Here is a 27,829-nt window from a genome sequence, read left to right as displayed (position 1 = left end):
GGTAAATGAGAAGTCCGTTTGGTGGGAGTCTGGATACTAGGGATAAAATTTAGACCCAGTTTCCCAAAGTGAGCTCGGTGCACAGGGCACCGAAACAAATAAATTGTGTTCCCTTCTTATGATTGACATGATTTTAAGTTAAGTAAACTTATCTCATAGTCATACTTTTAAGAACCAACGCAAGAGCCCTAAATCTTCTCTACATTAAAATATATCATCTTGCAATATCTATAAGAACAGAGATAATTTCGGATTTTGGTCTCATTTAGTGTGTTCTGGGCAAAACGCCATCATATTTAGCCGTGAAGGTCTCGTTTAGGGTTGCACGCGAAAAAATATATATTTCTGTGTTTTAACATGGTCTCTTTTAAGGGTCAAAAAAGGCTTGGGCCACGCCCAGACCGGTCTCCTTTAGGGGTTTAATTCAAAACTTCCGACGATCATCCCCACCCCTTTCATATGCGGAGTCCCCCCCCCCCCGGGGATTCGCAAGGCTCTAACTAATAACTAAAGCACTACTACTACGAAATATAAAACAAATATACAATAAATCGAAAGGGATAAACATCACACTGAAAAACTGTAGTCAGAGAAGGTGGCTTTAACTTTTGCAGTTGAATCCATTGTTAAATATTCAAATGGGAGGCTATTCCAGTCAATGATAGTTCTCGGCCAGAAGCTTTATTTGCACGTGTCAGGCAGGATGGTAGCCTCCGAACAGCAGACGACCGGAAATGCGTCTGCTGTTCGCAGGCTAGCAGGATGGCTGAAGTAGAATAAATTTCAGTGGATGAGATGCTCTGGTTTTTAGGGAGGACTGATGTTGTACATAACAGAGGATATCAATAGTGGCCTGGTGGGTAACAGTTGTACATCAGTGTCAGTCTAGCTGTACTTCACTTCTTTTTTCGAGAGTTGGCCAATTTAGTTGCTTTAGGGCATTGGTTACGAATTCCTCTTCGTTCGTGCACGTTCTTGTTACGAAGCGTACTGCCCTGCGCTGGACCTGTTTTAGCCATGATTTCTGATATACTCTATACGGATCTCATTAAGTACAACCATATTCCAACGCTAGTCTTACTGGTGATTTGTAGGCTTGATCTTTAACCTTCTGTGAGCAATGATGCAAGTTCCTCTTGACAAAGCCAAGTGTCGAATTGGCTTTGTTTGTAATGTTCAGGATATGTAGCTTCCAGTTTAGGTCCTCTGACAGAGAAACTCCGAGGTAAGGATAGTGGTTTACAGCCTGTAGGGTATGGCCAAGCATAGTGTATGGGTGTATAGAAGGAAACTTGGTTTTGCAAACGCGTACTGAACGTAACACTTCCTTGGGTTGAAGGCTATTTGCCACAACTTCGCCCATTCAACTAATTTATCCAGATCAGATTGGAGACTGATTGCATCGTCCGAATTGTGTACCAGACCATACAACAGGGTGTCGTCAGCAAATAACTTAATATTTGAGGTAATATCATAACCTATATCGTTAACGAATAACAAGAAGCACACGGAACCCAACAGGGCACCTCGCGGGACTCCAGATCTCACGCAAGACTTCTCACTGTACTCGCCTTCAAGGACCACCTGTTGAGTTCTTCCTTGCCTTTATCCAGGCTAAGACTAAACCACGAATGCCATAGTACTCTAATTTAAGTAACAGATGTTTGTGTGCTTCTTTATCGAAGGCTTTAGAAAGTCTAAGATCAAAAGATCAGTCTGGTTTCTAACAATTACTGACCGTGCGAGATGCTCTACGGTATTGATAAGACTAACGTGACAAATTAGAAACATCATCGTTCATGCAGATCCAAATGGACGCGGGAAATAGAGGATCTAAAACAGAAGTAAAATATATTTGTAAATAAACGAAGAAAAGAACGACGGATTCACGTTTGAAAAGCTCGTTTGAAAGAACTTGTTATAATTGAGGAGCCCGCAATCCTAATCTCCAGGTTGTTATTGTAACGCATGCGTCGCATATATGTATTCAACATTCGTTTGGACTTCCACTAACACTGAATGGAATACACAAAACGCAATTTGATCTCAATCTAATTCTAAATCTAATACCGTGCAAATCTCCGCCCACATAGGATATATGTGGACAGAGAACGGTCAGCGGTATATAAGTCTTTCTGAATGGATTTCCCCGATTAAATCGTCAAGACGGAATCCACCAGGAAATTGAGTAATTTTAATTTTCAGTGGACAAAAACCTTGTAACAGAATAATTTAAAGCATAATGCATTCTTTTTTTACATTTTTGAAGAACTAAAGATTTAATTAGTCATCTGTAGTAACGCCAAAGAAAATTTCTTATGAGAGCCGGGGAAAATGGATGTCAAATTTCACAAAATTACATCTTACATGTTAAATTTTCAGAATTTTACCTGTGTTTTCACAATTCTTGTGAAATTTGACATTCGTTTTCTTAGACTCCCGTGAGAAGTTTTCTTTGGTGTTATTACAGATGACAAAATAACATCTTTAGTCCTTGAAAAATGTAAAAAAAAAGACAACATTCTTTAAATCATTCTGGTACAAGATGTTTGTCCACTGAAAGTTAAAATTACTCAATTTCCTGGTGTATTCCGTCTTAATGTCTTGGTCTCGCTTGAAGAAAGACTTAAAGCCCCCCCCCCCCCCCCCGGGGGGTACGTCCTTATAAGAGGCTAATGGGGATGTGCCTTAGAAAGTTGTTGTTTATTTAAAAATTTAATAATCAGTTCGCATTGACCGCATCACTTTCCGTTCTTGAAACCATAACTTTAACCAATTACTCAATAGCACAAAACCATGGGTCCAGAACAAAGTCCACCAAGTCCTATTATAACGTTCACGTTTAAAGAAGAATGTTGTCAATGCTTTCATTTTCAACCATTTATGACGATACATTTGTAAATATTTACGGTTAGCAGACGTACCAGAATGCTTGTACTGTAGGTGAAAAGTAAGTGTATAAAATATCAGCAAGTCCACAGCAACAAAAATTTGCTTGCTGGCAAAAGGGATACTTTGGACTTTGTCTTGCTGGCTCTCAGGAGCCGCTACTTTTTTCCCACGAAAGTTAATTATTAACCATAAACCGCTTCAAAGGTGCCAGTTTGTTGTTCGGAAACGAAATAAACCTTATTTGAAAAATTGGTCGTTGAGCACTCCTGACAAAACAATGAGTTGTGCCGGATTTCCCAGTTGTAGACCTGGATCAGTACATTTACACTTGTAGAAAAATATGAAACGGCAAACTGATCCTTACGGCAAAACGAAAAAATATATATTTAAACAAATTGCCCAAAAATTAACCCAAGTGTTCCCCTGCCCCCATGGTTTAAAGCAGTCAACAGAAGAAGGGTGCTGAATGTGAGGGGGCAGATGATTCCACTCTGGGACAGTGTGAGGAACTGAATGAAACTCTGTTACAGCTCTTGAGCGCTAGGGTATTTCCGAAGTAGTGTTGACCTTGGGATTGTCTAGTAGCACGCCCACTCCTGACCAGGATCTGATCACGCGCGTTTCGACCTTCTACCCCTCATGACATAATCCAGTAATCAGGCGTGTTTTGACCATCTGTCACATAAAACTTACGCAAAGCACAGTGATTTTGACCTTAGATTGTTGTCGCCCGCACTCCCTAACCTTCCGTTATGAGTAGTTACACATGTATGTCTTTACTTGTACTCTGTCTTTCGTGATGATCAGTGATGGATCCAGGGGAGGGGCCGCCCCCCCCCCCCGCCCCTATTTTTAGACCAAACTGTGGCCCGAAGAGCCGAAAAAATAATTTTTGGAGACCGTCCCCTTCCCCCGCTTATCTAAAGGTCTGGAGAGCGAGGCGAGCACCCCTTTGGGCTGGCGGTCAATAAATCCCCCGTGGTTTATTTTTTATCACGCGCGCTCGACGGACTTTGAAGAGAAAATAGAGGTTCTGTGAACAGGCTAACTTTAATAATGACGTCTTGTAGATCTTATGACTGAAGATAAACGCCGGGAAAAATGGCGAAAGGTTCCTCGTTTGTGGTGGTATTTTTCTCCAGTTTTCTCCTTTTCTTTCTATTTGCAGCACCTTCAACTGCACCTCCTGCATTGCTTTCTGATTCCTACAGTCAAATTGCACAGAAGTTTGGAGTTCCATTTCCGCTTCCCCATCTTCCAAGTTTGTCTCGTGGCGTCTCTGAACAATGCATCCACAGCCTCTACAATATGTTTAGAAACCCCAAACTTCTGGCGTATTGTAAGTATGAATAAAATAAACGCTTGATTGCATTCGGTCCATTTCAAGGTTGAGTTGAAGAACAATTGGCCTTTTTTCTGTGTAATGGATTCTTCGCGCGATCTACCGCGTTCTCATGTGGTGGCCGCCGGTTAGCTAAACCATTCACGACTCTGTCATTCATGATGGCCAACACGACTAGTTTCCTTAGTCTCAAGCTTAGCAGCATTGCCAGCTAGGCTTTGAAACACTTCAGTAATCAATTACCACTCACTCGGTTGTTTTCTGCGGCAAGATTTGGCTGAAATGTTGAAGTTGACTTTTAGGAAAATGATACAGGGTGTGATTTATGTACTAAGAGGTCATGTGACATCGTTTTTATGAAAATGAAAGGTATATGATTTTGCCTTCGAAAAACAATTAGTGGGTCATATCTTAAACAAAATAATAGTGATTTGGTTTTTCAAACCTGCGCCATTTTCTTAAGATCCAATGTCTGTAATTTTCGAAAATCGGTTGACGGTCTAGCCTCCCCGCAGACGTCCGTTGGGGTTCGTTTGTCACGCATTCATTTAAATGAATGCGTGACAAACGAACCCCAACGGACGTCTGCGGGGAAGCTATTGACGGTCGTGAATTTTTGAATTTCTTCATATTTTGCCCAAATAATCTATAGTACACTAATTTAGAAGATCACGTTAAAACTTGTAACAGCTTTTTATTTTTTCAGGAATCAGGCAAAGTTTGAAAAACTCTAAATCGGCGCTCTTTCGAGTATGATAATATCTCTAAATGAAATCAAGTCACAAAACAGACACGCGGCATTTCAAACGCGCCCTGTCGATAGACCAAAATGACACCAGAAAAGTGCGTGCAACAAGCAAGTTTCGACGCTTCGAATATTACAGGGGCACCCAACGAGAATATCCTCTTAAACATAGCATTGTTAAACGTATTTTAGTATTTAAAAGGTAGATATATGCATATTTTTATCTCCTAGAAATTTTCATCTGCTCGGATTTCCTAGCTGAAAGTCTAGTGATCCGAAAATTATAGGGTTCAAAACTTACCTTTCCGAATATTTCGGCGAGAAAAAAGGTTACCGTTGCTTGTGACTCACCACAGCTGAATGTTTGGTTCCGGGTGGCGGAGCACAAATCACGTTGTACCGTTCCAGAACAGCCTACTAGCTGCTCATAAAGGGGTCCGTAAAGGCACATTAATTGATGACTATGTGCGGCCTGAAGAAAATGATATACGCAGACGTTTTCTGAGCGACGAAGATGCAGCCTTTACACTTCTTTTTTTCTTTCGAAAATGGCCACGGACTTTTCTTCTTGCTCTTTGCCGCTAGGCTGTCGTTTTTTTTTTGCCTGAGAGATACCACCACGAAGGAGTTTTAGCACACAAGGCACTGCAGGTAAAAACCTAGTGAAAAGGGAATTCTCCATCTGAAATTTTAAATCGAAATGAAAGGCCATTTACAGCCTTTTCTCTTTTTTCTCCGCAACGTATTTGGTTAAAAAATAGTAAGTAAAATGGGTGAGGCATTTTTAAGCATATTTTCATTTACACGACGGATTTTTATGTTATGGAAAAGAACTTGTCAGTGAATTGGTTTGTTTTCTAGCCTGCGAACAAGTGTCGTGAGGTGGTGGCAGACAGAGGCAGGTGACTATTCCTTTTTTTAGGGGAGCTAGCATGTACGTACAAGTTCTGGTCTAACAGCTCGTATTGCACGCGTCCTATGCGGCTCAAAATAGATCTGCACGCACGAGATCTCGTCGAGGTCTGCCATACTGTGTCGACTGGCCTCGTCTGTTCGAGGGGCGGGGGATCAGATAATGTAGAATTCGTCAACAGTAGGTTGAGGTCTCGCCAGAAAATGCCTTTGCTGCAGAGGAGCAAAAAAATACTACATTCAGTAATTGAAACATGTTAAATACTTGTATTTCGCTCATCAAATGTGTCCATTTTTCATTGTCGATTTTTGGTTTTTCAGGAATTTTTCAAACAGTTTTACTCGTTTCCATTTCCCTGCTCTACTTTCATGTTGCATGTGGCGTACGTGTGTACCCAAATCCCTCAATTCATGCTGAGGTGACCGAAAAAGAAGTCTATGCGCCGAGCGGGGTTGAGATTAGTTTATTACAGGCAAAGACTCAGAAGGCTAAGTGCAAATAAAAGAAAACTAGTCTGAAAAGTTTGCAGACTTGGCTTACTCTATTTGTTTTCTTTCTAGGTTTGGGTTTCGGTTTGTACGTCCTAAAATCAAGTTTAGTTCGACATATTTTGGAGAAGTCGTTATAAAACTAAAAAATAAAACAGTTTCATTGTCATTTTATTTTTTCTTGTACACTCGTGCGATGATTATTCCTTGTCTGTACAGTTGTGTGACCTGACGCAAATCAAACGCGGGCTTTCACAGCGGCTACTTTCAGTTAAAACGACTGTTGTAAGTTAATTGTCATAGATTTCGTGTCCCATTTAGAGCTAGCACGCCGTTTCTAGCGGCTTTATTTTAGGTGGAGAGACTCGAGGTCAATAATTACACTATAAGACCTTAACAGCGTTGTCTTTTTCAGCTACTTGCGTGCAATTAAATGCATTTTGTTTTTTGTTTTTGTATAAATATCAAATTGAAAACCATTTTTCAAAATATTTTAAGAGCTTCCCTTAATGTGCCCCTTGTATAAGAAGCTAAGTTTGCAAAAACTTTCGTGTGCCTACTCTCGCGGCTAGTTTGTTTCAGCGTTCCAACGTGCGAAACTACTCTGCTCGTTTCGGTGTCTCAGCGACGCACTTTTGTAATGCCGCGAAAAATTTTTTAACCAATGAAACGGCAAAGGATCTGCTTTAAGATAGTATTTGTTTCAGGTTAAAATTCTATGTACCAATTTGGTTTTTTCGATGGTGAAGTTAGGTCAAATTTGCCATTTTTGAAAAGAGCCGAAATCGTGTTTCTTCTTGCGGCCGACACAGTCACATTTAAACAGCTTATCTAAAGATAATTACTGAATTACAAAATAAAAGTCTGTGTTTGTTTTGCGACTTGATTTCATTTAGAGATATTATCCCGTTTTTATGTACGAGCGCGAAGAAAATGCTTAATTTTTTGCAAATTTCATACTCGAAAGAGCGCCGATTAAGAGTTTTGTCAAACTTTGCCCGATTAATGAAAAAATAGAAAGCCGTCACAATTTTTAATGTGATTTTTGAAAAAAGTGTGCTATAGAGATTATTTTGGCAAAATATGAAGATATTCAAAAATTTACTACTGTCAACCGATTTTCGAAAATTGCAGACATTGCCTCTTAAAATGAGTAATTTCGTAGTTGGTCACGTGACCAAAATGTGATTTTTAAAATTATGAATTGTACCTCTTTCTGAACACAAATTTTGCGTTTAAACTTCAAGGAAAATGTTGAAAAGATGATGTGGTAACGTTTACAGCACATCTGAGCGTACGTATCAAACGTTTAACAAGATATAAGCAAAAAGTAGTTTTGGCCGCTATGTTGGAGGGCAAGAGTATGCCCTTCAACATGACGGCCAATACAAGTCATACTACACCTTTTGCTCTTCATTACGAGAAAATACGAAATCATTTGCGTGAAACGGCGACCAATAGTGCGAAAATACATTCATTAGCGCGAAAATACGAACATTTGCGCATAAATCAGATTCAATTACGATTTTTGCATTTTAATCAACATTCAATAACACTTTTGGGCATTCATATGCGTCATTGTGCATTCAAAAGAAAAAAATATACTTTTATTAACGCCAACATCAAAGTCATTAACACCATTTTGAAAGTCAATAGGGACAACTGACATACATTAAAGTGCAAACACTATTCATTAACATTTTTATGACACTGTTTGCAATTCAATAGCATTTCTGGACAACCTTGGGATGGATAAGACAAACATTAATGCGCATGTACAATCAATTGAGTGTTCTTTACATTTAATATATAACAATCGATTTTCAACTAAACAATAGAAATTCAAACAAATTTGACCTGTATTTCAGACCGTTAAATGTATATCCCTCAAAAACCTCGCTATTTAAACATTTTGGGAGGTAGGTTTGCATGAAATGGTACCCCTTAGAACATTTAGCTGCGGTCACAATCTAATGTTTCAGCGCAGAGCTTCAACCACTGCAGTTGTTGTTTCCGAAATCCGCCAGTGGGATTGCTAGGGCTTTGCCCTCTCATTCCTGTTATACATCTTTAAATTTCCGGACTCGAGATGTCGGCCTTTGGTGTCGCTTTCAGACAACTTAAATCCTTTTCAACGATGTCGAGTTGGGAAACAAGCTGTGTACGTATGGGGCGGGAATGGTCAAATCTAGGTGGGTTGGCACCCCGTCATACCCAAAGACCACCGACTTATCGGGATCCATTTTTTCCTCGCCTGTGCCAGGAAGTCACCGAAAAACTGACTCAGTATTCATTACTCCAGCAGCTGCCGAGGAAAACATTTGAGAGGTGATATTGCCATGGTCATAGGTAAGTTTCGTCCTCGTTGGCCGCACACTTTGCGGTACGCCTTCCACTCCTTGTCGCGCCCCACCATGACTTCTGGCCGACTAGGGTAAATGTATAGCCGCAGCCGTCCACGAACACACAGTGGCGAAGTACGGCGTGATTCTTTAAACAAATTCAGGCCAATTTTTTGGGGGGGAATTGGTATTGTTTAATTGAAAATAGATTTTTGTCTATTAAATGTATAGAACGCTCAATTGATTGTCCACGCGCATTAATGTTTGTCTTATCCATTCTAAAGCTGTCCAGGAATGCTATTGAATTGCAAACAGTGTCATAAAAATGTTAATGAATAGCGTTTGCACTTAAATGTTTTTCTATTGTCCCTAATGATTTTCAAGATAATGTTAATGACTCGAATGTTAGCGTTAGTAAAAGTATATTTTTCTCCTTTGTATGCCGAATGACGCAAATGAATGCCCAAAAATGTTACTGAATGTTGATTAAAATGCAAAAATCGCTATTGAATCTGATTTATGCCCAAATGTTCGCTTTTTCGCGCTAATGAATGTATCTTGGCGCTGTTGGTCGCCGTTTCACGCAAATTAATGCGTGTTTTCTCGTAATGAACAGCAAAAGGTGTACTTTGTTGAAAAATCAAAGTGCCATAAAATATCTCCCTTTAAAGTGTTTCCTCTCAAATTTCGGCTTTAAGATAATTTTAATGTCCTCTATCAATTTTTGGCATCAGCAAGATTCCAACTCGTTGTTTAAAGGAAGCATTGGTCACGTGATCTCTTAGCGCAAGTGACCTATCGTCAAAGGTTACAACAGGATTACAATCACCCTTAGTAGAAAGCAGTTATTCCTTGCATGTCTGTGGCACTGGGAAATCCTCACGAGTTAGCAGCTGTTCGCACCTCCGACAAAGGGATTTAACTGTCCTTTTTTCTTGCCGTTTTTGAAGAAGGAAAGTGTCTTCATATGAACTTTCAGTTTACAGCTATTTTGAGAAAGGTTGTCGGAAAAAGTACGCGCGACAGTCCTGAGAGGTATTGTGGGTGGTGTTGAGTTCACTGTTCTGTGTTCTTCAGAGAAATTCAGAGAGGCCATAGAAGTATGTTTGAGAACGGCTAAACGAAAGCAACAATAGAAAATTCGACAGCTACAGTGTCAGGAACAGGGTGTTGAACATATCCCATATTACCTTTCAGGATTGTCGCGTGCACTTTTTTTCGAACAACCTTTCTCGGGAAAGCTGTAAATATAATGTTTACTATATGCAGAACGCCATGCACAAAAAGTGTTTTAGTGCTATCCTCCGATAAACTCAAGTGTGATAATCTGCCAGTGCAGCACCATTAGCAATTGATCACCATTTTTTAATACCTTTTTGTGCAAATGTATAAAGCAGATGCGTTGTTTCACTTCAAGAAGAAATTATTTTAATTCAGTTCGGTTCCCCAGTAGTCAGTTGCCCTGACGAAGTCTTTCAATAAAGACAAATCATCGGCAAGAGTCGTTTTTTCCAGTTTATTGAGGTTACGTACAAATGAAGTATACTTTTTTAAGGGTTTAAAACTATACTTAAAGTATACTGAATTCCTACAAGGGCGCGCGTGCGCGACTTCGTTAATACTACTACCTTACCCAGCGATTTTGAGGAACAATACAAGCATTACTTAGCCTGTTGAGATTTCCTTTCAATTTAACTGACTTATAATGATGCAGAGGTTTAAAAAACAATTTGAATTTGGTGCAGAGCATAACACTGTGTATATGTCAGTTGTAGTGCAACATTTTTCTTGGGTTAAATTTTATTTTCTTTTTTTCCAAACTTATTATCGTACATTATCATGCCCAAAAACAGAAGAAAAGAAAATTTAAACTAAGGATAGGATATCCCCATCTATTTGTACTAACAGCCTGATTTTTGCCATCTTGTTGTTTCTGGATATGTCAACCAATCCTATAATTTCACAAATTTAAATTTTTGTAACGTCATACTGCTCTATAGCCCTTTCAAGATCATAGATGATCAAGTTTCCTTTCTTATTTGATTATGAGACCATGAAAAAGACAACACTCAAGTGTTTAATCTGTTAATTTGTCAACAAGCAAAAGACTTATTATATTATTGTATTTTTTCGTGCAATCATATATTGAATTTTTTTCCTTACATGTCTGTTAAAGATTTTGATCGATGATCAATTTTAATTGATAATCAACAGAACACTAATTGATTATAATATTAGATTCATTATTTTTTTTTCAGACTTGGATGCTACTGGTAAGCCTCCCAGTGGAATTCTTGTTGGAAACGTTGCCTCGTTAGGATCGTATGATGAGTGCACAAATTACATTCCTGACGCACATTACTGCATGGTGAGAAGAAATAACAGAGCAGTACTAATATGCACTCACCATTAGATTACCATCTAATGTTCATCTTGTTCCCGATGGAGCTTGAGAAATAACTTGTGAATGGCAAAACCACAGCATACTATCAAACAAATAATTCTGCTTCCCATTCTGTAGCATTATATCAAAGCCATATCAAATGTTACAAACAACAGAATCAGCAGAATGAAGTTTGATAAACTGTTCGGCTGACAAGTTTCCAGTGCAGTCCATTTTAAACTTCTTTAAGTTTGTCAATCCGTGTCTTTATCTGTAGGGAGGCAAGCTGAGGCAGCGTGGCTGAGCTGTTAGAGCAATGGACTCGTAATCTAGAGGCCCCGAACTCAAGTTCTGCCCCAACTGCTAGCTGGATTTGTCCACGGTAGTCCTGAGCTAAAATCTACAGCCGCGCTTGTAAATTAAAACCCACTGGTTTGCCTCCTTCCCAGTTTGGATTTTTAACCTTATTATTTTCCATGTAGATTTATTTGTTTCATTATCCCTGAAAAGCGCCATAAGGGGAGTGGATAATTAAGTATTTCGAAGTATTTACTTCCTAAATGAAGATAATTTGTAAAAATTCATTTTTTTTTTCAGCGGCAGGGGTATTTTGCCGAACGCTGAATGCAGAATGCAGAACGCCAAATGACTCTGAAGTTTAGTGATTAGGGTTTAGAAATGGAGTGAATCAATTTCCATTTAGAGTCATTATAACGGGAAAATTGACCGGAAAGTTTATTCACCCTGTTTCCTAACCCAAATCACTAAACTTCAGTGTCATTTGGTATTCTGCATTCTACATTCAGCGTTCTGCAAATAAAATACCCCTATTGTACTTTTTAGAAAAAGGGGAAAATAATGTGTGGGGTGAAATTCTAATTAGTACTCCTTATTTATTAAGACTACCTTTTCTCTTTTCTTTTATTCCAGTTACATCCGATACGATGGGGAATATGTGCACCGAAACAATGTGATAAGCAAGATTTAACTAAATTGGTGGATATTTTTTTTCCTGGTAAGGTGGCCATTGTTTACATTGAAACGTTTATTTTTATCATTTATGCAAACTAAAGTGTGGTGTATAGACTTATTTGATTATAATCGATGATCAACGGGGCAGCGTGCAAAGAAAGTCGTCTCTGATTTCCCGGGGCTAGTGTATTTTGCTGATTGGGATAGCTAATTCTGTTCTTAACCTGTCCTTATGTGCAAGTGAAGTTTTCTGGGGGAATTCAAATAATTTTACGGAAGAAGTGTATCAATCCTGCTGGTCCAAGAATTTTGGGGGGCTAACTTCATTAACTTGCCCAAAAGGAAAGCTGCAAAACTGACTTTCTTTGCACCCTGAGGGGCAGTCTGATTTTTTCAGCTGGTCAATAACAACTTTAATCTTCTCTGGTTTATCATACTAGCTTTCCTTGTTTTCTAAGTGAGCTTTTTCAGAATTACCCCGCCAGACTAAACTGTCTGTAAATGGAGCATGTCTGTTCCAGCTAAACTGCATTATACGCAGCTCTTGTAGAAGGACCAGTCATTTCTCACTCTCTTGTGTAAATAACTGCAAGAAATTTGCTAATGAACAGCGATTTAGTGGAACAGAGACAAAATTAAAAAAGAGCATAAAAAACGGAGGTTTCGGCGTCATCATAATGTCATTGGCAAATTACCTTATTGATAAACACCAGCTCGGATCATTAAGCAGAACCTTTTCCGTGCAGCATTTGACTGAAAATTAGCAGTACAACTTGTCTGTGGGAAAAAATCTATGATCGACCACTTTTCAAATTTGTTTTGTTATAAAATTTGTTATAAATTTGTTGTTATAAAATTTTATAAAATTTATAATAACAAATTTATTTGATGTTAGTTGTTAAAATAGTTTTTGGATTTTACTTATGTTTTACTCGAACTAAAAATCAATGTCCAGGTTAAGTAATACCGCACTCACAAGAGCTAATGTAACAATATAACATAGTTAACTGCGTGATCAGAGTACTATAACTATATGCTCTCTCTTTTCCCTTTCAGTTCTCAAATTACCGGTAGTTAACATAACGACTGAATTCAGTCTTCGAGTTGCTAAAGGAAGCAAAGAGGCTAAACCTATTTACTTTTTATGCCAGAAAGAACCAGAATACACGACTGGAGTGATTGTTACTCTGTAAGTACATAGCTATATGAATCTTTGAAATAACAATTGTGCAGAATTGTTAGTATTCATTAGTCGTTACAAAATGATAGTATTATAGATTAGAATGATTATTTATATGCAACTAACCTACCGTAAAATTCCGAAAAAAAAGCCCCAGGGCTTATATTTTTCAAAGGCCTTTTTGAGGGGCTTATCTTTTGAGGGGCTTGTATTCAGAGGTGCCTATATACAGCGGGAAATTTGTGTTTCAAAATCGCCTAGGCTCAATGTAATGGGAGGGAAATATGCGTCTTTAAATCCAAGCCAAGACTGAAGAGTGATCTACGGAAACAGCAATATACTGTGACACTTTTTGACCGCAATCATTTGGCACACGTAATAGCTATAGTCCTTTGGCAAATGCAGTGTGCAGTTTTTTGCTTTGTTTTATTTTGAATTTAAGGGCAATTTCCAAGTATAAGCCCCTGGGGGCTTGTATTTGGAGGGGCGATTTATCAGAGGGTTTTTTTGTTACGACTTTGGGGAGCTAATATACATGTATTTGGACGGGCTTATACATGGAGGGGCTTATTTTGGAAATTTTACGGTAGCCCAAGTATTAAGTCGCAAAATTTGCAATATTGTGCCACTATGTGTTCAAAGTAATGCAAATTGTAACGGAAAGTATCTATATGTTTTTGTTTTAACAGTTTGTCACATGTATTGGGGTGCCGATGATCAATTATAATCAACCATCAATCAAAATCTTTAAGCAACACGATAATCAATTTTAAAAAACGTTTAATCAAACTTTTAGACCCCCCACAAAATCAATCCGTAAAATAAGTCGGTTTACGACCGTTTCAAGACTACATTCTGTAAAACTGTAAAACTACTGAAAACTACCATTCTTCTTCTACTTTGCAGACATATCAGAATTCAGGCTTGCCCAAGGATGAAAGTCATACACTACCTGTGTATAATAAAAATTGTACACTGAAAATATGCCTTACCCTGATTTATCGATAATTTTGGTAGTTTATCCTTAAAATCTTAAAATTAGCGTTCTGCTGTAGATAGATTTGCTGACCTCTCGACACACAACTGTCATGTAATCTTCACTTTTTTGAGCTGGCATGCACGTTTGTTTCATGGTTTAGTTTAGTTTTATGTATGCATATGCCGGCAACGATAAAATAACTCTTGGAAAGCGCAATGTAGCATATACTTTTTTCTCACCCTTTTTAAGAATGTGTTTTTCTGGCTTTGGCCTGGCCAGAAAAGGAAAAAAATCCTTATTTTTGAATGTTTAACCGATAAACCAATTGATGATCAGATCGGAAGCGATTTTGATAATATTCAGGTAACGCGAATCAGGTCAGCCGGCAACGAAGACAAAAATCCCTCCACAGTGGAATGCTGATTTTTCGATTTTAAAAATTATCGATAAATCGGGGTAAGGCATATTTTCAGTGTACCATTTATATATACGTATTCTGTGGCTTTCATCCTTATGTATGCCTAAATAAATAATGTCTACAAATTAGAAGAAGCGGATCGGTCGTAATCCGATGTTTTATATATTTTACGGAGTGGTTTTGTGGGGGTCTTAGTTTTCGTATTGACGAAAACTAAGCGGGATCTTTGTTTTCAAAACTACCAAAATTAAGACTCCTAATTTTACCGCTAAATTTGACCTAGAACTCCATGGAAAGGATTGCACAGAAGATAATTTGACGGATTAGACCTCCTTAGGTTATAATTTGACTTCATACTTCGACGAATTCGATTTTAGGGGGTCTTAGTTTTCATAATCTCGAAAACTAAGACCTAAGCCCGTCTTAGTTTTCGAGGGTCTTAAATTTCGTAATACCCATAACAGTGTGCAAAGAAAGTAGTGTCCGATAGCCCGGGGCTAGTGGATTTTGCTATCGGGCTAGTGAATTCTGTTTTTAACTTGCCCGACGGGCAAGTGATGTTTTTGAGGAATTCGAATAACAGAAGAACTTTTAATCAATTCTGCTAGTCAAAACGTTTTTGGGGCTAGTTGAAATGACGTCTGGGCTTGTAAATGCTAGCTTCAGCTTGCCCGAATGACAAGCTGTAAAAGTGATTTTCTTTGCACCCTGCATAAATCATTATATTGCATCTTTTAATGATGGTCCTGCCAGTTTTGTTGTCAAAATGTAGGTTAAATATATGTTTGAAAATGGAAAGTTCTGTTGAATATTTTTGTTGTCTATTTCTTCTTGTATTTAGAACCTTGTGTGGAATAATCTTGTCCCTCTGCCTTGTTGGAACAGTCCTTGATATACTCTCTAGCTTTTTCAAACCACGCCTATCAACAGTGAACAACACTGAAGGATATATGCCAATCGAAAATGTTTCCATAGCTATTGATAATGATCAGGCTCCTCCTCATGTTCCTGCCTTCGCAGAACATGATGGTATCAGTGACAACTCACAAATGATTCATTCCTACCAAGAGGGGACAGGGGTTCCTGAGTGTTCTCCATTAACGAGCTCTCCTGAACAGCCGAAGGAACCAAGTGAGTTTTGACTGTTGTCAGATAACTTTTTGAAACTGATTTTTGCTTGCTTCACTTGGTGCTCTTTTTTATTTTGCAACCTGTTCAGCCAGGACAGTTAAACATAGCACCATGAGGCCATTTTTGGCCGTCTTCTATTACCTCCAAATTTCTTCTTGGCATCTACAGTAACCCGTTCCTTGGCAAATTGTTTCTCAGGAAATAGGTCTTTAAGGGAATGGTATCAAGACAAGACCTGCATCCTTAATTCACCATCCTGTTACTTGGCGGGGAGTGGGGGGTGAGGTTGTTGGTCATATGGCCAATTCTAAAGGGAGTGACTGGGAGAAAGGCCTGTGCAGTGATTAGGGCATCTTTCTGTCTTGCCATTTTCGCCTGCTGGGGTTATACCTCTGCTGAAGTGAGGTCACATGCTGAGGAATCAATTTCCTGTGTATCTTTTGAACCAGATTTCAGGCTTGCCTGCAGCAGATGTCAGTTTTCCTTATTAGGTTGTCTAAGAAAGTGAACATTATCATTGCAGTAGAATGAACAACCAAAGTGTTTGAAAAAAAATAACCTGAAAAAAATTCAGGCTTGACTGGGAATCAAACCCTGACCTTTCCCTTCAAGCTGTAGCTGGAGGGTTCGTAATATACCCGATGTTGGAATTGACATGAATAATTGATGAAATCAATCATATTTCGAACTACCGGATAAAGATCATGTTCACTTTCAAATCTGCACTGAATACTTTTGTTGATTGTGAAAGGCGATTTATTTGTTTAATTACAAGTGCTTTTTTATACACACAGATGTGGTGGCACAATTCCTTTTGTGTTTTTCTCTTATCCAAAACACAAACCGTATTTTGAGTACTAAAGTTCCTCCAGGCGCGATAACATCAATCAATGGCATGAGAGTATTGAGTATGTGGTGGGTTATACTTGGGCACTGTTATTATTTTATGGTGTTTCATCGTCCAAGTAAGTTATTTCATATTTTTAACACCAAGGTTCCCCCAAAAATTTACTCTAGAGGACGAAATAATTCTAGTAAATCCACTACTGTTTCTGAACACTTTCTCTCTCACTCTAACCATTCTCATACTGACATGCAGTCCCGGGGGAGGTATTCCCATACATTACCTATATGGGTATGTGCCGCCCAACGGGGTCGTGATTTTGAAGCTCCTGATTTAGAATGGGGTATCCATTTCAGAGGCGTTTTCTAGAACGGGGTATAATATTTCGAATGCACGAAAGCTCCAGTTTTGTAAGCAACCATTTGAAATTATTCAAGGTCAGATTACGTTTAAAAATATGGTTCAATGCGTTAACAAGCAAACTGTTGTACTCTTTGCACCTTAGAACGGAGTATAAAAAATTGGCCCATTTTTAGAACGGGGTATCAGTTTTAGGGCGAATTCTAGAACGGGGTATCAATTTCAGGGGAATTTTTTTTTTAGAACGGGGTGCCAATTTGGAGTCCCGGGCGGCACATACCCACCCAAAAAATACCCAAGTGCCCCCCCTCCCCGGGCATGCAGTTAATCCCACTAGAGAAAATTCATTCTTCACGTGACTCAGTTCGTAAGGCCAGGGAGTCGCATTTGATAGATAAGCTAAACCGCCGTGAGGAATTATTGTAATCCATATCCTTAGTATTTTTCCTCTCCAGTTTTTGTGTTGTACGTCATTTCTGCCTCTACCTTTTAAACGATTTTTATTGCGACATTCTTCATCTATATAATATTGTGATTCCTACATAAGTTCAGTAACATCTGTAAACCTGAAGAAGGCTGGTATGGCCAGCCGAAATATTGTTACGAAAAAACAATACACGTTGTTGTGAATCAGCTCTGCACTAGTCCTTGGACTTCTCGTTTTTGGTTCGTTATATTTTGGCTGATTAGATGTCTTTTCTTGAGATCCAATGTTTACAACTAGCAGGATCTTCGTCCACGGTTTTTGCAGTTAATTTAATTCTAGTAGGCAGCAACTGTTTCAATATTCTAGATGCAAAAAGGGCCTTTTGTGCAACCCCGGGACTGAGGAGTGTCAGTGCATCTATAGATCTGATATGCTGTGATTTTTGCCTGGTTTTGTCCATGTTTTTTAGGTTGGTTTTGGCCAACTCTTTATTTTCTCTGCGAGACATCAACTTGACACTTGGACTCTTTTCCCCCAGAAGACACGTGGTATGACGTGATTCTGCGGGTGTTAGGAGTTCTGGGTCAGGGCTAAAATCAGAGTGCACGGATATTTTTTCATCAGAGCCTGATCTCTGGTTGTTAAGCCATACTGACGAGCCCCAAAGAGGGAGAAACAGCTGTCTATGGCTACAATCCCTCTCTGTTTTGAGGTTTTTCGGTGTCGTGTTGATGTCTTGCAGAGTTAATTTTCACGTAGTACGATCAGCATTGCAGTATTCTGCTTGCAGAATTTAATGTCTACGTTATTATTTTTGCTGATCAGGTCTTTATAGATCCTACGTTCTTCGGCATATTCTATTGCGGTCTTTTGCAGTCCCTTGTGGTTAATGTTTGTAACTCCTAAGTGTTTTGAGGGTAAACAGATTACATTTGAAATTTTGATCATAGCCCAAGCTATGGCTAGATTTTTTATCATCCTAACTTTTTACTGTGCATGGATGTAATCCTATAGTGTAACCATTTAAATGAAACCTCTCTTTCTACGTTCTTGCATGGTATTCATTTCCTAGGATTTTACAAAATGACATTTGTTTTTGGTGAACTTTTTACTTCAGCCTCTTTCAGGAGTTAGGGTATGGAATTAATCTAAAAGCAATGTTTTTCCCGGGGAAATTTTGTGATGATTTGAAGCGACCAGTTCAGAAGTTTTAAGGCGGACCTCAGCAACATGCTTAATGTTCTCGGCACTTTTGTATTGCGTGCAGAGGATTTGTGGAAGGCATTAAATGAAGCGCTCTGCACTGACCTGCATGAGAACGAGGCTGCAGAAGAGACTTAAGACAATGTGATTTTTAAAGAGTGCTAACATCAATACCTTTTCACATAAACAAATTGAGACTCATATTTTTCACCAAATTTCGACTTTTTAATCTTTCTACTCTTCAATCTCAGAGTCCTCGCAGTCGTACTCAGTTTTTAGCGTATCAGTATCTTCACATGCATTTTCACAGGGATCATCACCGTCACAGCAAGAACAGAGGTAGGTGCAACTCAAGCCTGATTTCCACAAGTGACATCGATTGTTTGAGCATCGGTTCTTTTAACAGTCGTTGCACTTGACCAATTGGGCGATTGTTTCAGGAGCAGGTGCTTCTTTTGTCATAACGGGGATCCATTTATCCTCCCTTTTCTCCCACCCGAATCCATCTGGCTGTGGCAAACTAGGACAACACACTTTATTATTGTTCCACACTATTATTTGATAGTGGGCGCGGAGAATTGCTTCATAAAGTGCCCCCTGTGTTGGTGGAAGCCTATCCGATTCCGTCTGATTTGTAATGAACATATGCCATCTTAGTGTGAGCTGGCATATAAACATCTCTACAAGGGCTAATATCTCGTCTGGGGGATGCAATGTGGTTCCAAGGTTATTGTATCTTCTTCTGCATCCATGAAGGTTTTCCAGCATGAAAGTTTCCCTTCACAAGAAAAACTCCCAGTGATATCAGCCTCGCTGAATGCGTGGAACTCTGGTACTTCTGCAGATTTAACACTGCCGAGGGCGCTAGCTATTATAAGTAATAAGTAATAAGTAATAGTTTATTGATATCTCTCTCGCAGCCTAAAGGCTGAATTACAAGGAAGGTCAGTGACAATAACAGAAGACAATACAATACAAAAACAATCAAATAGATAATTATGTAAATATGATTAAAGGCACTACAGAGCAGAGAAAAAATAACAGAGCACAGAATTACAACTGGTCTTGAAACTTAATGGACCAAGGCCAATCACACAATGGTTATCAGCCATACCTGCGGCAAATCATGTCGTCACACACAGCTCCAGATAGCGCCTTAGAGGCAGAACTAAAGCATTTGTGTCTGGAGAATAGATATAAAGCTCTGTGGCACCGTTGGCAGTTGCGTCCAGAGCATGTAACAACATCTTAGTGTCTGCTTCTTCATGATCGATCACTTTGAAGATGGTTCACATTTTGATGTGTTGCACGACACTGGCATCCCCAGGCCAGCAGCTCGTAGATTTGTCTTCATAGCATGATCTAGGAGCTTTTCTGCCAGGTAGCTAGATAGCTCGTTCTTGCTTGTTCTGCTTGACTATACTATGAGAAAGGAGTCTTCTCATTGGTACCTTGGCGATGTACGTGGAATTACTAATACAGTAATATATGGGATGCCTGTTTAGTCAGGTAGCTGTTTTCAGAGACACTGGCAAGCCATATCTATATAGGAAATCGGACAGACCTCATCATTGGACTTCTACTTATGGTTGATTGCCAAAGATTGAAGTTCAACCATATATTTGGCGTCAACTGACAGCAACTCGTGGTTGACATTAGGTTTCTATATTTACTGTTTCATTTGCACTAATCTGAGGACCAGTGGTCATTCTTTGCTCTGATTCGCCACCAAGCGCTAAACTTTTCAAGAAGTTTCATCAAAGCGCTCTTTGCAGAACAGTGAAGCATTTTACCATCGGGTGCAAACAAAGACCTCGGAACTGACAGAAAATTCGCACTGGCCAATCACTGAAAACACCCATTTCGTGCGGCTATTGATTGCCTTTCGTAACAAGAGTGCAGCTTCAAACAATACTTTCATTTGTTTTGGATCGTCAGTATACCTTTCGTTTCTACTAGATGAATGGCGGCATCGTGTGTGTTCTTAATGCTTAGTCGGTCTGATTCGTTAACTTTTGGAGGTCGGTGAAATTCCACTTCAGGTCTCAAAATTTGAATTAACTGTTGAAGCGTTTTTTGATTGCGTACCGTACGGTCTCGTGGACTTTGTTTGCTTCAAGAATACTGTAATGAATATGCCGCTTGTAAATCGGACATAATTAATATCGTGCCATCTCTTAAGTTGATCTCTGTCATTGCTAAAAACTCTGTTTGAGCAGTTTTCTCGCTTGTCGATGCATCATTGGTCGAAGTAGTTCCCGGGTCAGGCTTGCATGGCACATTTGTGACATTATTCACCCAACATACCTTATGATACCTAATTCCAGAATCTTGTTCATCACTGGTGTCTAAAAATGTACCCAGTTTTACAGGGGAGCCGGTCGTTTCCAGAATTGCAGTACGTAAGGACTGGGTAACAGAAGGACTGGAAACAGTAAAAAGGCTTTCCCGCGGGACTCACTGGCGTCACGAAAGAAGCACTTATCTCTGCTAAATGGTGATCTTTTAGATCTTGTTAGCCTCAGCGGTATTTCCTCTGGTGCCAGTTTTGAAATCTTCCGTCTTGTCTCGTTAGGTTCAGCCAACTCCCCCTCGTGCCGTTCTCTTGCTCGCCTGAGCATTCCTATATAGACTGCCAGCAGCCCCTCGTTTGTGAAAATCTGTGAACAATTGCGATATATGACCCTATGGATGGCGTTCTTGTAGAGTGTTTTCATGTGACGTCACGTCGGCCATATTGGTGTCCTAAAACAATGAAACGGAGGCCATGTCGGTGTCCCAAACCAGTCCTGTGGGAGTTGAACTCTTTTCTTATGCAAACGCTTTCTCTTGTTCCAATAAATTTGTATAGATGCCGGCCACCTGAGTGAAAACACTCTATTCCACTTGAACACTGTCTGGCCACGATGCTCCTTTATCCTTAAGCTTTTGAGCTGTGAACGTTTTTAATTTTGACCAACTTTCGCACGACGCCCATTTTTGTAGGCACGTCAATACTCTGTCATGAGAAGTTGGGTTCTTCACAAGTCGTTTATTTGGCTTAATTTGGCCTCAAATAATACACAAACTTAAATTGAGGTCTTTGGCCTCTCCAGTCTCTGTAGAACTCGACATTTAGACTGGATAAAAGACGTAAAACGGCAATATGTACCTCAGATGTTCATGCGCCAACACACAACACAAAACTAGAAACTGGAATATGTATTAGCACGTGCAATGAAGAAAAAAAAATAGCCTATATAACTATCATAGATTGAAATTGGAATTTCTTAATTATCATAAAAGCAATCTAGTTTATACATCACTTTTAATGTTCACATTTGTTACAGGACAAATTAGTTGTTTTCCCACATAATTGATATTCCAAGGAATTATAACTAAAAATTCGGATTTTATCAACTTTTACCAATGCACTAGAGGTAATTTAACATTCCTAGATACCTTATGAAATATAACTTTTACATCTACAGCAAAAAGCGTGATTGAACGGCAGTTGTTTTAAGCATTTCCAAACTTTAGCCTCGTTTTTTAAATACCCTCCTGCAGGAATTACGGAAGTGCCGATAACAATAAACATGTTCCTCAGGTCCCCCTCAACACTTCTACAGTAGTCGCTAGAAATCATCACAAAAATCCCATAGAACTTTTTTTAGTGACATATGCTCCCTGACTATCAAGAAATGGGCCCCTGAGGTTTGAAATCAAAAAAGTTATTTTATATTTCAGTTTAGTTTCACAAAGAACACCGATAGAAGTTTCATTTGAATGGTCTTACTTTTTCCCTCACAGATTCAAAAGACAAAGACAATATATTTAATCTGTTTGCTACCAAAAGCTTTCTCCTATCTATTAGCATGGCTGAAGGAACAGTTTATCCTAAACCTTGAGTGATGTGTTTTTGTATGTTTTGTAGGTAACCCTCTCACATTTTTTGGCATCATTAAACGCTTTACATTTCAAGCTATCGAAAATGCAATCTTTTCAGTTGACAGTTTCTTTTTCTTGAGGTATATTATAATTATTATATATACATTGTAAATAATTATAATTAATAATGATAATTACTTAATTATCCCCTCTCCTTAAGAGGCTTTTCAGGGATAACGATACAAATGATTTAAATGGAAAATAACATTGATGATAATTAAGAATCCAGACTGGTAAAAGGCAAATCAGTTGGTTTTTACAAGCCTGGCCGAGGATTTGAACTCGAACTACCAAGAACAGATCCAGCTATAGTGGTCATCGCGGGGCCTCTGGATTACAAGTCCAGTGCTGTTACCTGTGGGCCATACTACCTACAGCATACAGCCTTTACAGTGACATACCAGAAACAATAGCCAAAAAAAGCTTCTGCTTCCAGCAGGTGGGCAGTTTCCCAGAAATGAATAATGATTTAGAACGGATCATTAGGGGCCAGGGTGCATTGGATTGATTATATTCCGGAATAAGAAGACACAGAAATTTGTGGTTAATCTCCTCAACTGCAAAAGGTTCAGCCGTTAGTTTGGTACATTTATCTTATTATTAATGTCAGGGTTTTCATTAAGAATTCTAGCGCAGTTGAACCTCTCGTAAGCGACCACCCAAAATGCAAAGACTTGGTGGTCGCTTACGAGAGTCAGACTGCAAGGGCGAAAGTTTTAAGTCAACCTAGAATGAAGTGGTATATTTATTCTAAAAAAATACTGCAAGTTTACTTTCCCCCTGACAATTACTGGTAGTTTTTGTGACAAAATCATCAGCTATTCTATGTGACAGTTCATTTACGGAAGTGTAATTAATTAGATAACGCGCGTTATAAATTTGTGGTTAAATGTTTTTACCTGTGTAGGTGACGTTTTGTGCAGAAATGTGCCTAAAACGTTTGACGAACAAAAACTAAAACATAACTTCTTGTGCTGAAACCTGGAAATCTGAGTCTTTTTCTCAAGGGTAATGTAAAATATTGTAGTTATAGATCGATCGAACTAATAATTAGCAATTTTTGAATGAGGCTGAGTAGGATATGAAGAATTCTGCCTTCGGCCTCGGCGGATAACACCCTCCGAGATCTGCAGAATTCTTCATATCCTACGAAAGCCAAATTCAATAATTGTTTCATTATTCCTTCAAAATAATTCCAAGTTTAGAAAGAAGCTAAAACATGCTAACTTTGGTCGATGTAAGTTCACATCGATAATTACCCTGCGAGCAGAGGCCCTTCGATCTTCCTAGATAAGTCTTCCCGACTTATCTAGGAAGATCGAAGGGCCTCTGCTCGCAGGGTAATCGATAATACATCTTTATCGGGAAGTTTTGGATATAAAGGTCTGTTCAGGTCAGCAGATTTACTCCAAATAGCAAATGTCGTCCGTCTTCATGCTGTTCTAGCCATGTTTTAAGACAATATTTTGCCGTCAAACGAGTAAAATGTTCCGCCGAGTGTTCTGCCATTTTGTTCTAACCTAGCCTGTTCCAGGCCTCGAGATGGTGGTGGAAAGTCGTTCAGTAATAAGAAATGCCAAAAAGGCGCGGGGGCTGGGGAGAGACAGGGCGGCGGAGCCTGTACGCATTTTTTTAACGGCCTGTTCCGGTATATCAGCTCCTGATATACCCTCTGATTGGTCAATTGTGACAGTTAGCATCATCACCTAGTAGCGTGGTCATCAGTTTGTCATCACCAAGATGGCTAACGCGAATCGCGCGTGTGATCTTCATGAATCCCCGTTCTCTTGTGCTTTAGACAAGTGTCTGCGACTTGGCTCGCGGTAAAGATGTTTTCGGTATTATGCCCACCGGTTTCAGCAAAACTTTAATCTTTCAGCTATTTCCACGCTTGGCTAAAGCTGCTCTAACCCTAGAAAACTCTACGATAATAGTCGTTTCGCCGCTGATATCTATAATGCGAGACCAAGTGGAACAACTGAAGAAGCTTGGATTTTCGGCCGCAGCTATTTGGCATCGGTGAAGAGGGAGAGGAGGACGAGAAGAAAGCGAGAGAAGGAAAGTGCGAAATTGTTTTCGGTAATCCGGAGTCCTGGTTGATTACAAAGTGACAATAACAAAACAGTCCAAAGACTGTTATTTGTTAAGCTTATTCATTCCGCTGTTACCAAGGGAGAAACTACGCGCTCCAGTCAAAAGACTCACACTATTTTAAGAGAAACACTATTAAGCTAGAGTTTACTGAGTCACAATGCAATTCTACTTTAGTTGATGTAGCTTAAGTTTAAGCTGCACTTCATTCTTATAATTCTGGATCTGTAAATCACTATCCGTGATAATTTAACATTCTGCAAAGAAAACTAACGAGCTGGGCCCAGCGTGATACAACATTGCAGAAAAATATTACATTAATTCATGGACTAAAGAAAATCACTTAGTTAGTCAGATCCAGAAGGCACTTTGGAGAAAATTAAAACCCTTATTCAGCCGCAATAAAAAGCTTTACGCTTCAAAAGAGGTCAAAGAAAATGCTCTCTCATCAGAGGGCAATTCCTGTCGATCAGAAACAACTGCCACAGTAAATCGATATGTGTGCCATGACCTCTCAGTGTGAAACAAGCGGCTAAAGTCACATTTGCTCAGTGACAATGTAGAACCTTCCAGAGCATGACCTACCCAACAGAGGAAAAAACTTACCGCCCCCTTTTATTGCTATAAACTAGAGCCAAAAAAAACGGATGCTCTCACAGGATAACGAATTCGAAGACATAAATTTCCACACATCGCACAAGGAGTTCGCGTCGCGTGCAATTCTCACGCGAGAAACTTGAGAATGATTGTAGCTAACTGAAGTGTTAACAGTTTTGACAGCCGAATCCAGACGTGACAAAAATGGGCGGAAGAGGGTCGGTAAAGAAATGCAAACAGGCTCTCTCTCCCATTTTTCCCGCCGCCACCGCCCCCTTTCCCAAGTCGTGCGCGTCTTATTTTCGCTTTTCTCGTTTTAATACGTTCCCACTATACTATCTGAGAGCCTGGCACAGGCTAGTTCTAACCAGAACAACTCAACCTTTTCCCCATGTTTTCAAGGTAAACGGTTCATATCCTGCAACCAGGCACTTTTGTTGTCATTTTGACGTCATCGGTTCAATATGACAAAATTGTTTCCAGGTGGTCGCACGTGGAGGTTCGATTGTAGCAGGAGTAAGGTGTAATGTGACAGGGGAATACTTTGAAAAAGGCTGTACGTCTGAAAAAAAAATTGTCATTGGCTACCGAAGATTAGCCTGAGATTTCTGGGTAGTAAACCGAGAATTCTCCGATCTCTTATGCCTAATAAACACCCTGTAATGTTCACCAGGTATCTGGATTTTAGCGTGTAATGAAAACCAAAACAAGTGTTTCTTATTCTGGAATACAGCCAATCGAAGGCACCCAAAGTGTCTTTCCTGAGGAGGCAGTCAAAGACTTACATGTGCATTGATTCTACTGTACTTCTATTGTACTCAACAGCGGCCTCTTAGTTGCATATTTGTCTCTTCGGCACATGGAGAAAAATAATGGGCAGCTTCCACTCTTTAATTACTATTTTCATCGATTTTGGAGGTAAGTGAACAGCAGACATGCTCTCCTTTTTAACCTGGGTAAACATCATTTACGCAAAGTTAAATTTGAGCAAATGCAGCCAGCAGTCTTCCTCATCTGCAGTACGTGACCTTTGGGGTGGCCTCCAGTGGTTTTGCACTGTTTCAAGATTCACTGCTTTTCACGTGCAGTGTTATCAGCTGATCTTTTTGGATCAAAAGCTTAGCTATTCTAAATCAGTGCGGATTCTTGCACCCTCTTCTCCCTCTCTTTTGCATTTGGTTGCCAGTGTAAGTATCCTTTTAGATAAGTTATTTCCACTGATTTTTTCAGTGTGACGTTCGTTTGGGTGGTTCATGTGTTCCAGGGTTGCCATGGATGCCTCCCTTTGGCTATGGCATTTGTCACCCCAGCCTTTAAGGCACAAGTTCCCAAGCTCATCTATTTGTTATGAGTTTAATTAAGGTAAAATTTACCAGCCATCACCGTGCGTACTTTCAAAAGTAATGTTAGTCTGCTTTGCACGAAAAATTGGAGAATTCTTGTGAAATTGCCCCCGTAATGCAAATTTAAACTCATCATCAATGGATGAGTTTGGGTGCTGGTGTTTACAAGGCTAGTAATTAGCAGGGTAATGCTCTAGCACGAGAAAGGGAACGCTGGGAGCAACCCCCACAAAGCATCGTCACACTCAACCACTCAGTAGAATACTTAACCACCAATACTTACCTAGGTGACCCCTTAATTGACATATTTTATTTTATAAATCCTCATTGTATTGCAATAACTTAAGTCCACTCTCTTGTGTCATATATAGATCTATTTTCCTTTCCTTTATTCTACTTAATTTCTTCCTAGTTACAAATTACTTTGTTTTCCTATGCCCGTCTCAATTAGCTAAGCTATTTGCCAGCAGAAGATGTTTGTGTGTATAAATATATATGTTTTATTTTAATTTAATTTAATTTGTAACTTTTGAAGATCAACAAACTTCAAACTTCAATAAAAGAAGGAGGTTGGGAGAAACGCAGCACTAAAATGGCATACAATTAACAATACTATAGAAAAGACACTTTGCAAGCAAATAACTGCATAAAAACAAAACACCATGCAATTGTAGTGGGGAAAACTGCTAACCAGTGTTGTTTCGAGGTTAAATTAATTACATTTAGCCAGTAAAACGTGAAGTTCGTAATACTAGTTATAACAAAACTATCAGGCGCGGATCCACACCGGTTTCCACCGTTTTAGGGAAATTGGTCGCACTTTTTATAATAAATATATTTTTAATAATACAAAACACTTTCCAAGTTGAAAACTGGCCAATATCCTGTCTGAATGACTTGGAAACCCAGGAAAGGGGACTTTAAGGGGTAAAAATCCAAAAAATTTCCTGGGAGAGCCTGCCCCCAGACCCCGCTATTATTATTCAGTTAATGTTTTGAACAGTCAGACATGTCTTAACTATGGGGAATATGATTGGCCAGGTGAGTGTAGCCTGCCCTACCTAGTCAGCACAATCCCCTCTCCAGGGTTTCTCGGTTGCAGCCCTCTTGTACTTTTGACATCATTTTCCAGGTATTGCAAATTAAAGTCTTCCAAATTTGGTCTGAACAAGCTGGTTATAACAATTAGCCATGTGATTTAAGCCAATCAGAAACAGAGAAATATTTCGAATGGATACTAATAATGATAATA

The 27,829-nt window shown here is 39.3% G+C and overlaps 1 protein-coding gene across 1 annotated transcript in view; it reads left to right on the top strand.

The window, feature by feature from the left end:
• The first annotated feature begins 3,954 nt into the window (after positions 1–3,954).
• The window catches only part of LOC140951808 (nose resistant to fluoxetine protein 6-like), a 40,578-nt gene continuing 16,703 nt past the window's right edge, over positions 3,955–27,829 (top strand). Inside the window, exons 1-8 of the mRNA XM_073401159.1 lie at positions 3,955–4,231; positions 10,981–11,090; positions 12,036–12,120; positions 13,134–13,266; positions 15,496–15,785; positions 16,580–16,750; positions 22,533–22,626; positions 26,060–26,152. Coding sequence (XP_073257260.1) covers positions 3,994–4,231; positions 10,981–11,090; positions 12,036–12,120; positions 13,134–13,266; positions 15,496–15,785; positions 16,580–16,750; positions 22,533–22,626; positions 26,060–26,152 — 1,214 coding nt within the window. The 5' untranslated portion in view covers positions 3,955–3,993. The remainder of the gene's footprint in view (positions 4,232–10,980; positions 11,091–12,035; positions 12,121–13,133; positions 13,267–15,495; positions 15,786–16,579; positions 16,751–22,532; positions 22,627–26,059; positions 26,153–27,829) is intronic.

Source organism: Porites lutea, chromosome 11 (genome assembly GCF_958299795.1).
Source record: "Porites lutea chromosome 11, jaPorLute2.1, whole genome shotgun sequence".
NCBI classification, from domain to species: domain Eukaryota; kingdom Metazoa; phylum Cnidaria; class Anthozoa; order Scleractinia; family Poritidae; genus Porites; species Porites lutea.
Note: the sequence above shows the minus strand (reverse complement) of the source record. Positions and strands in the feature narration are given on the sequence as shown.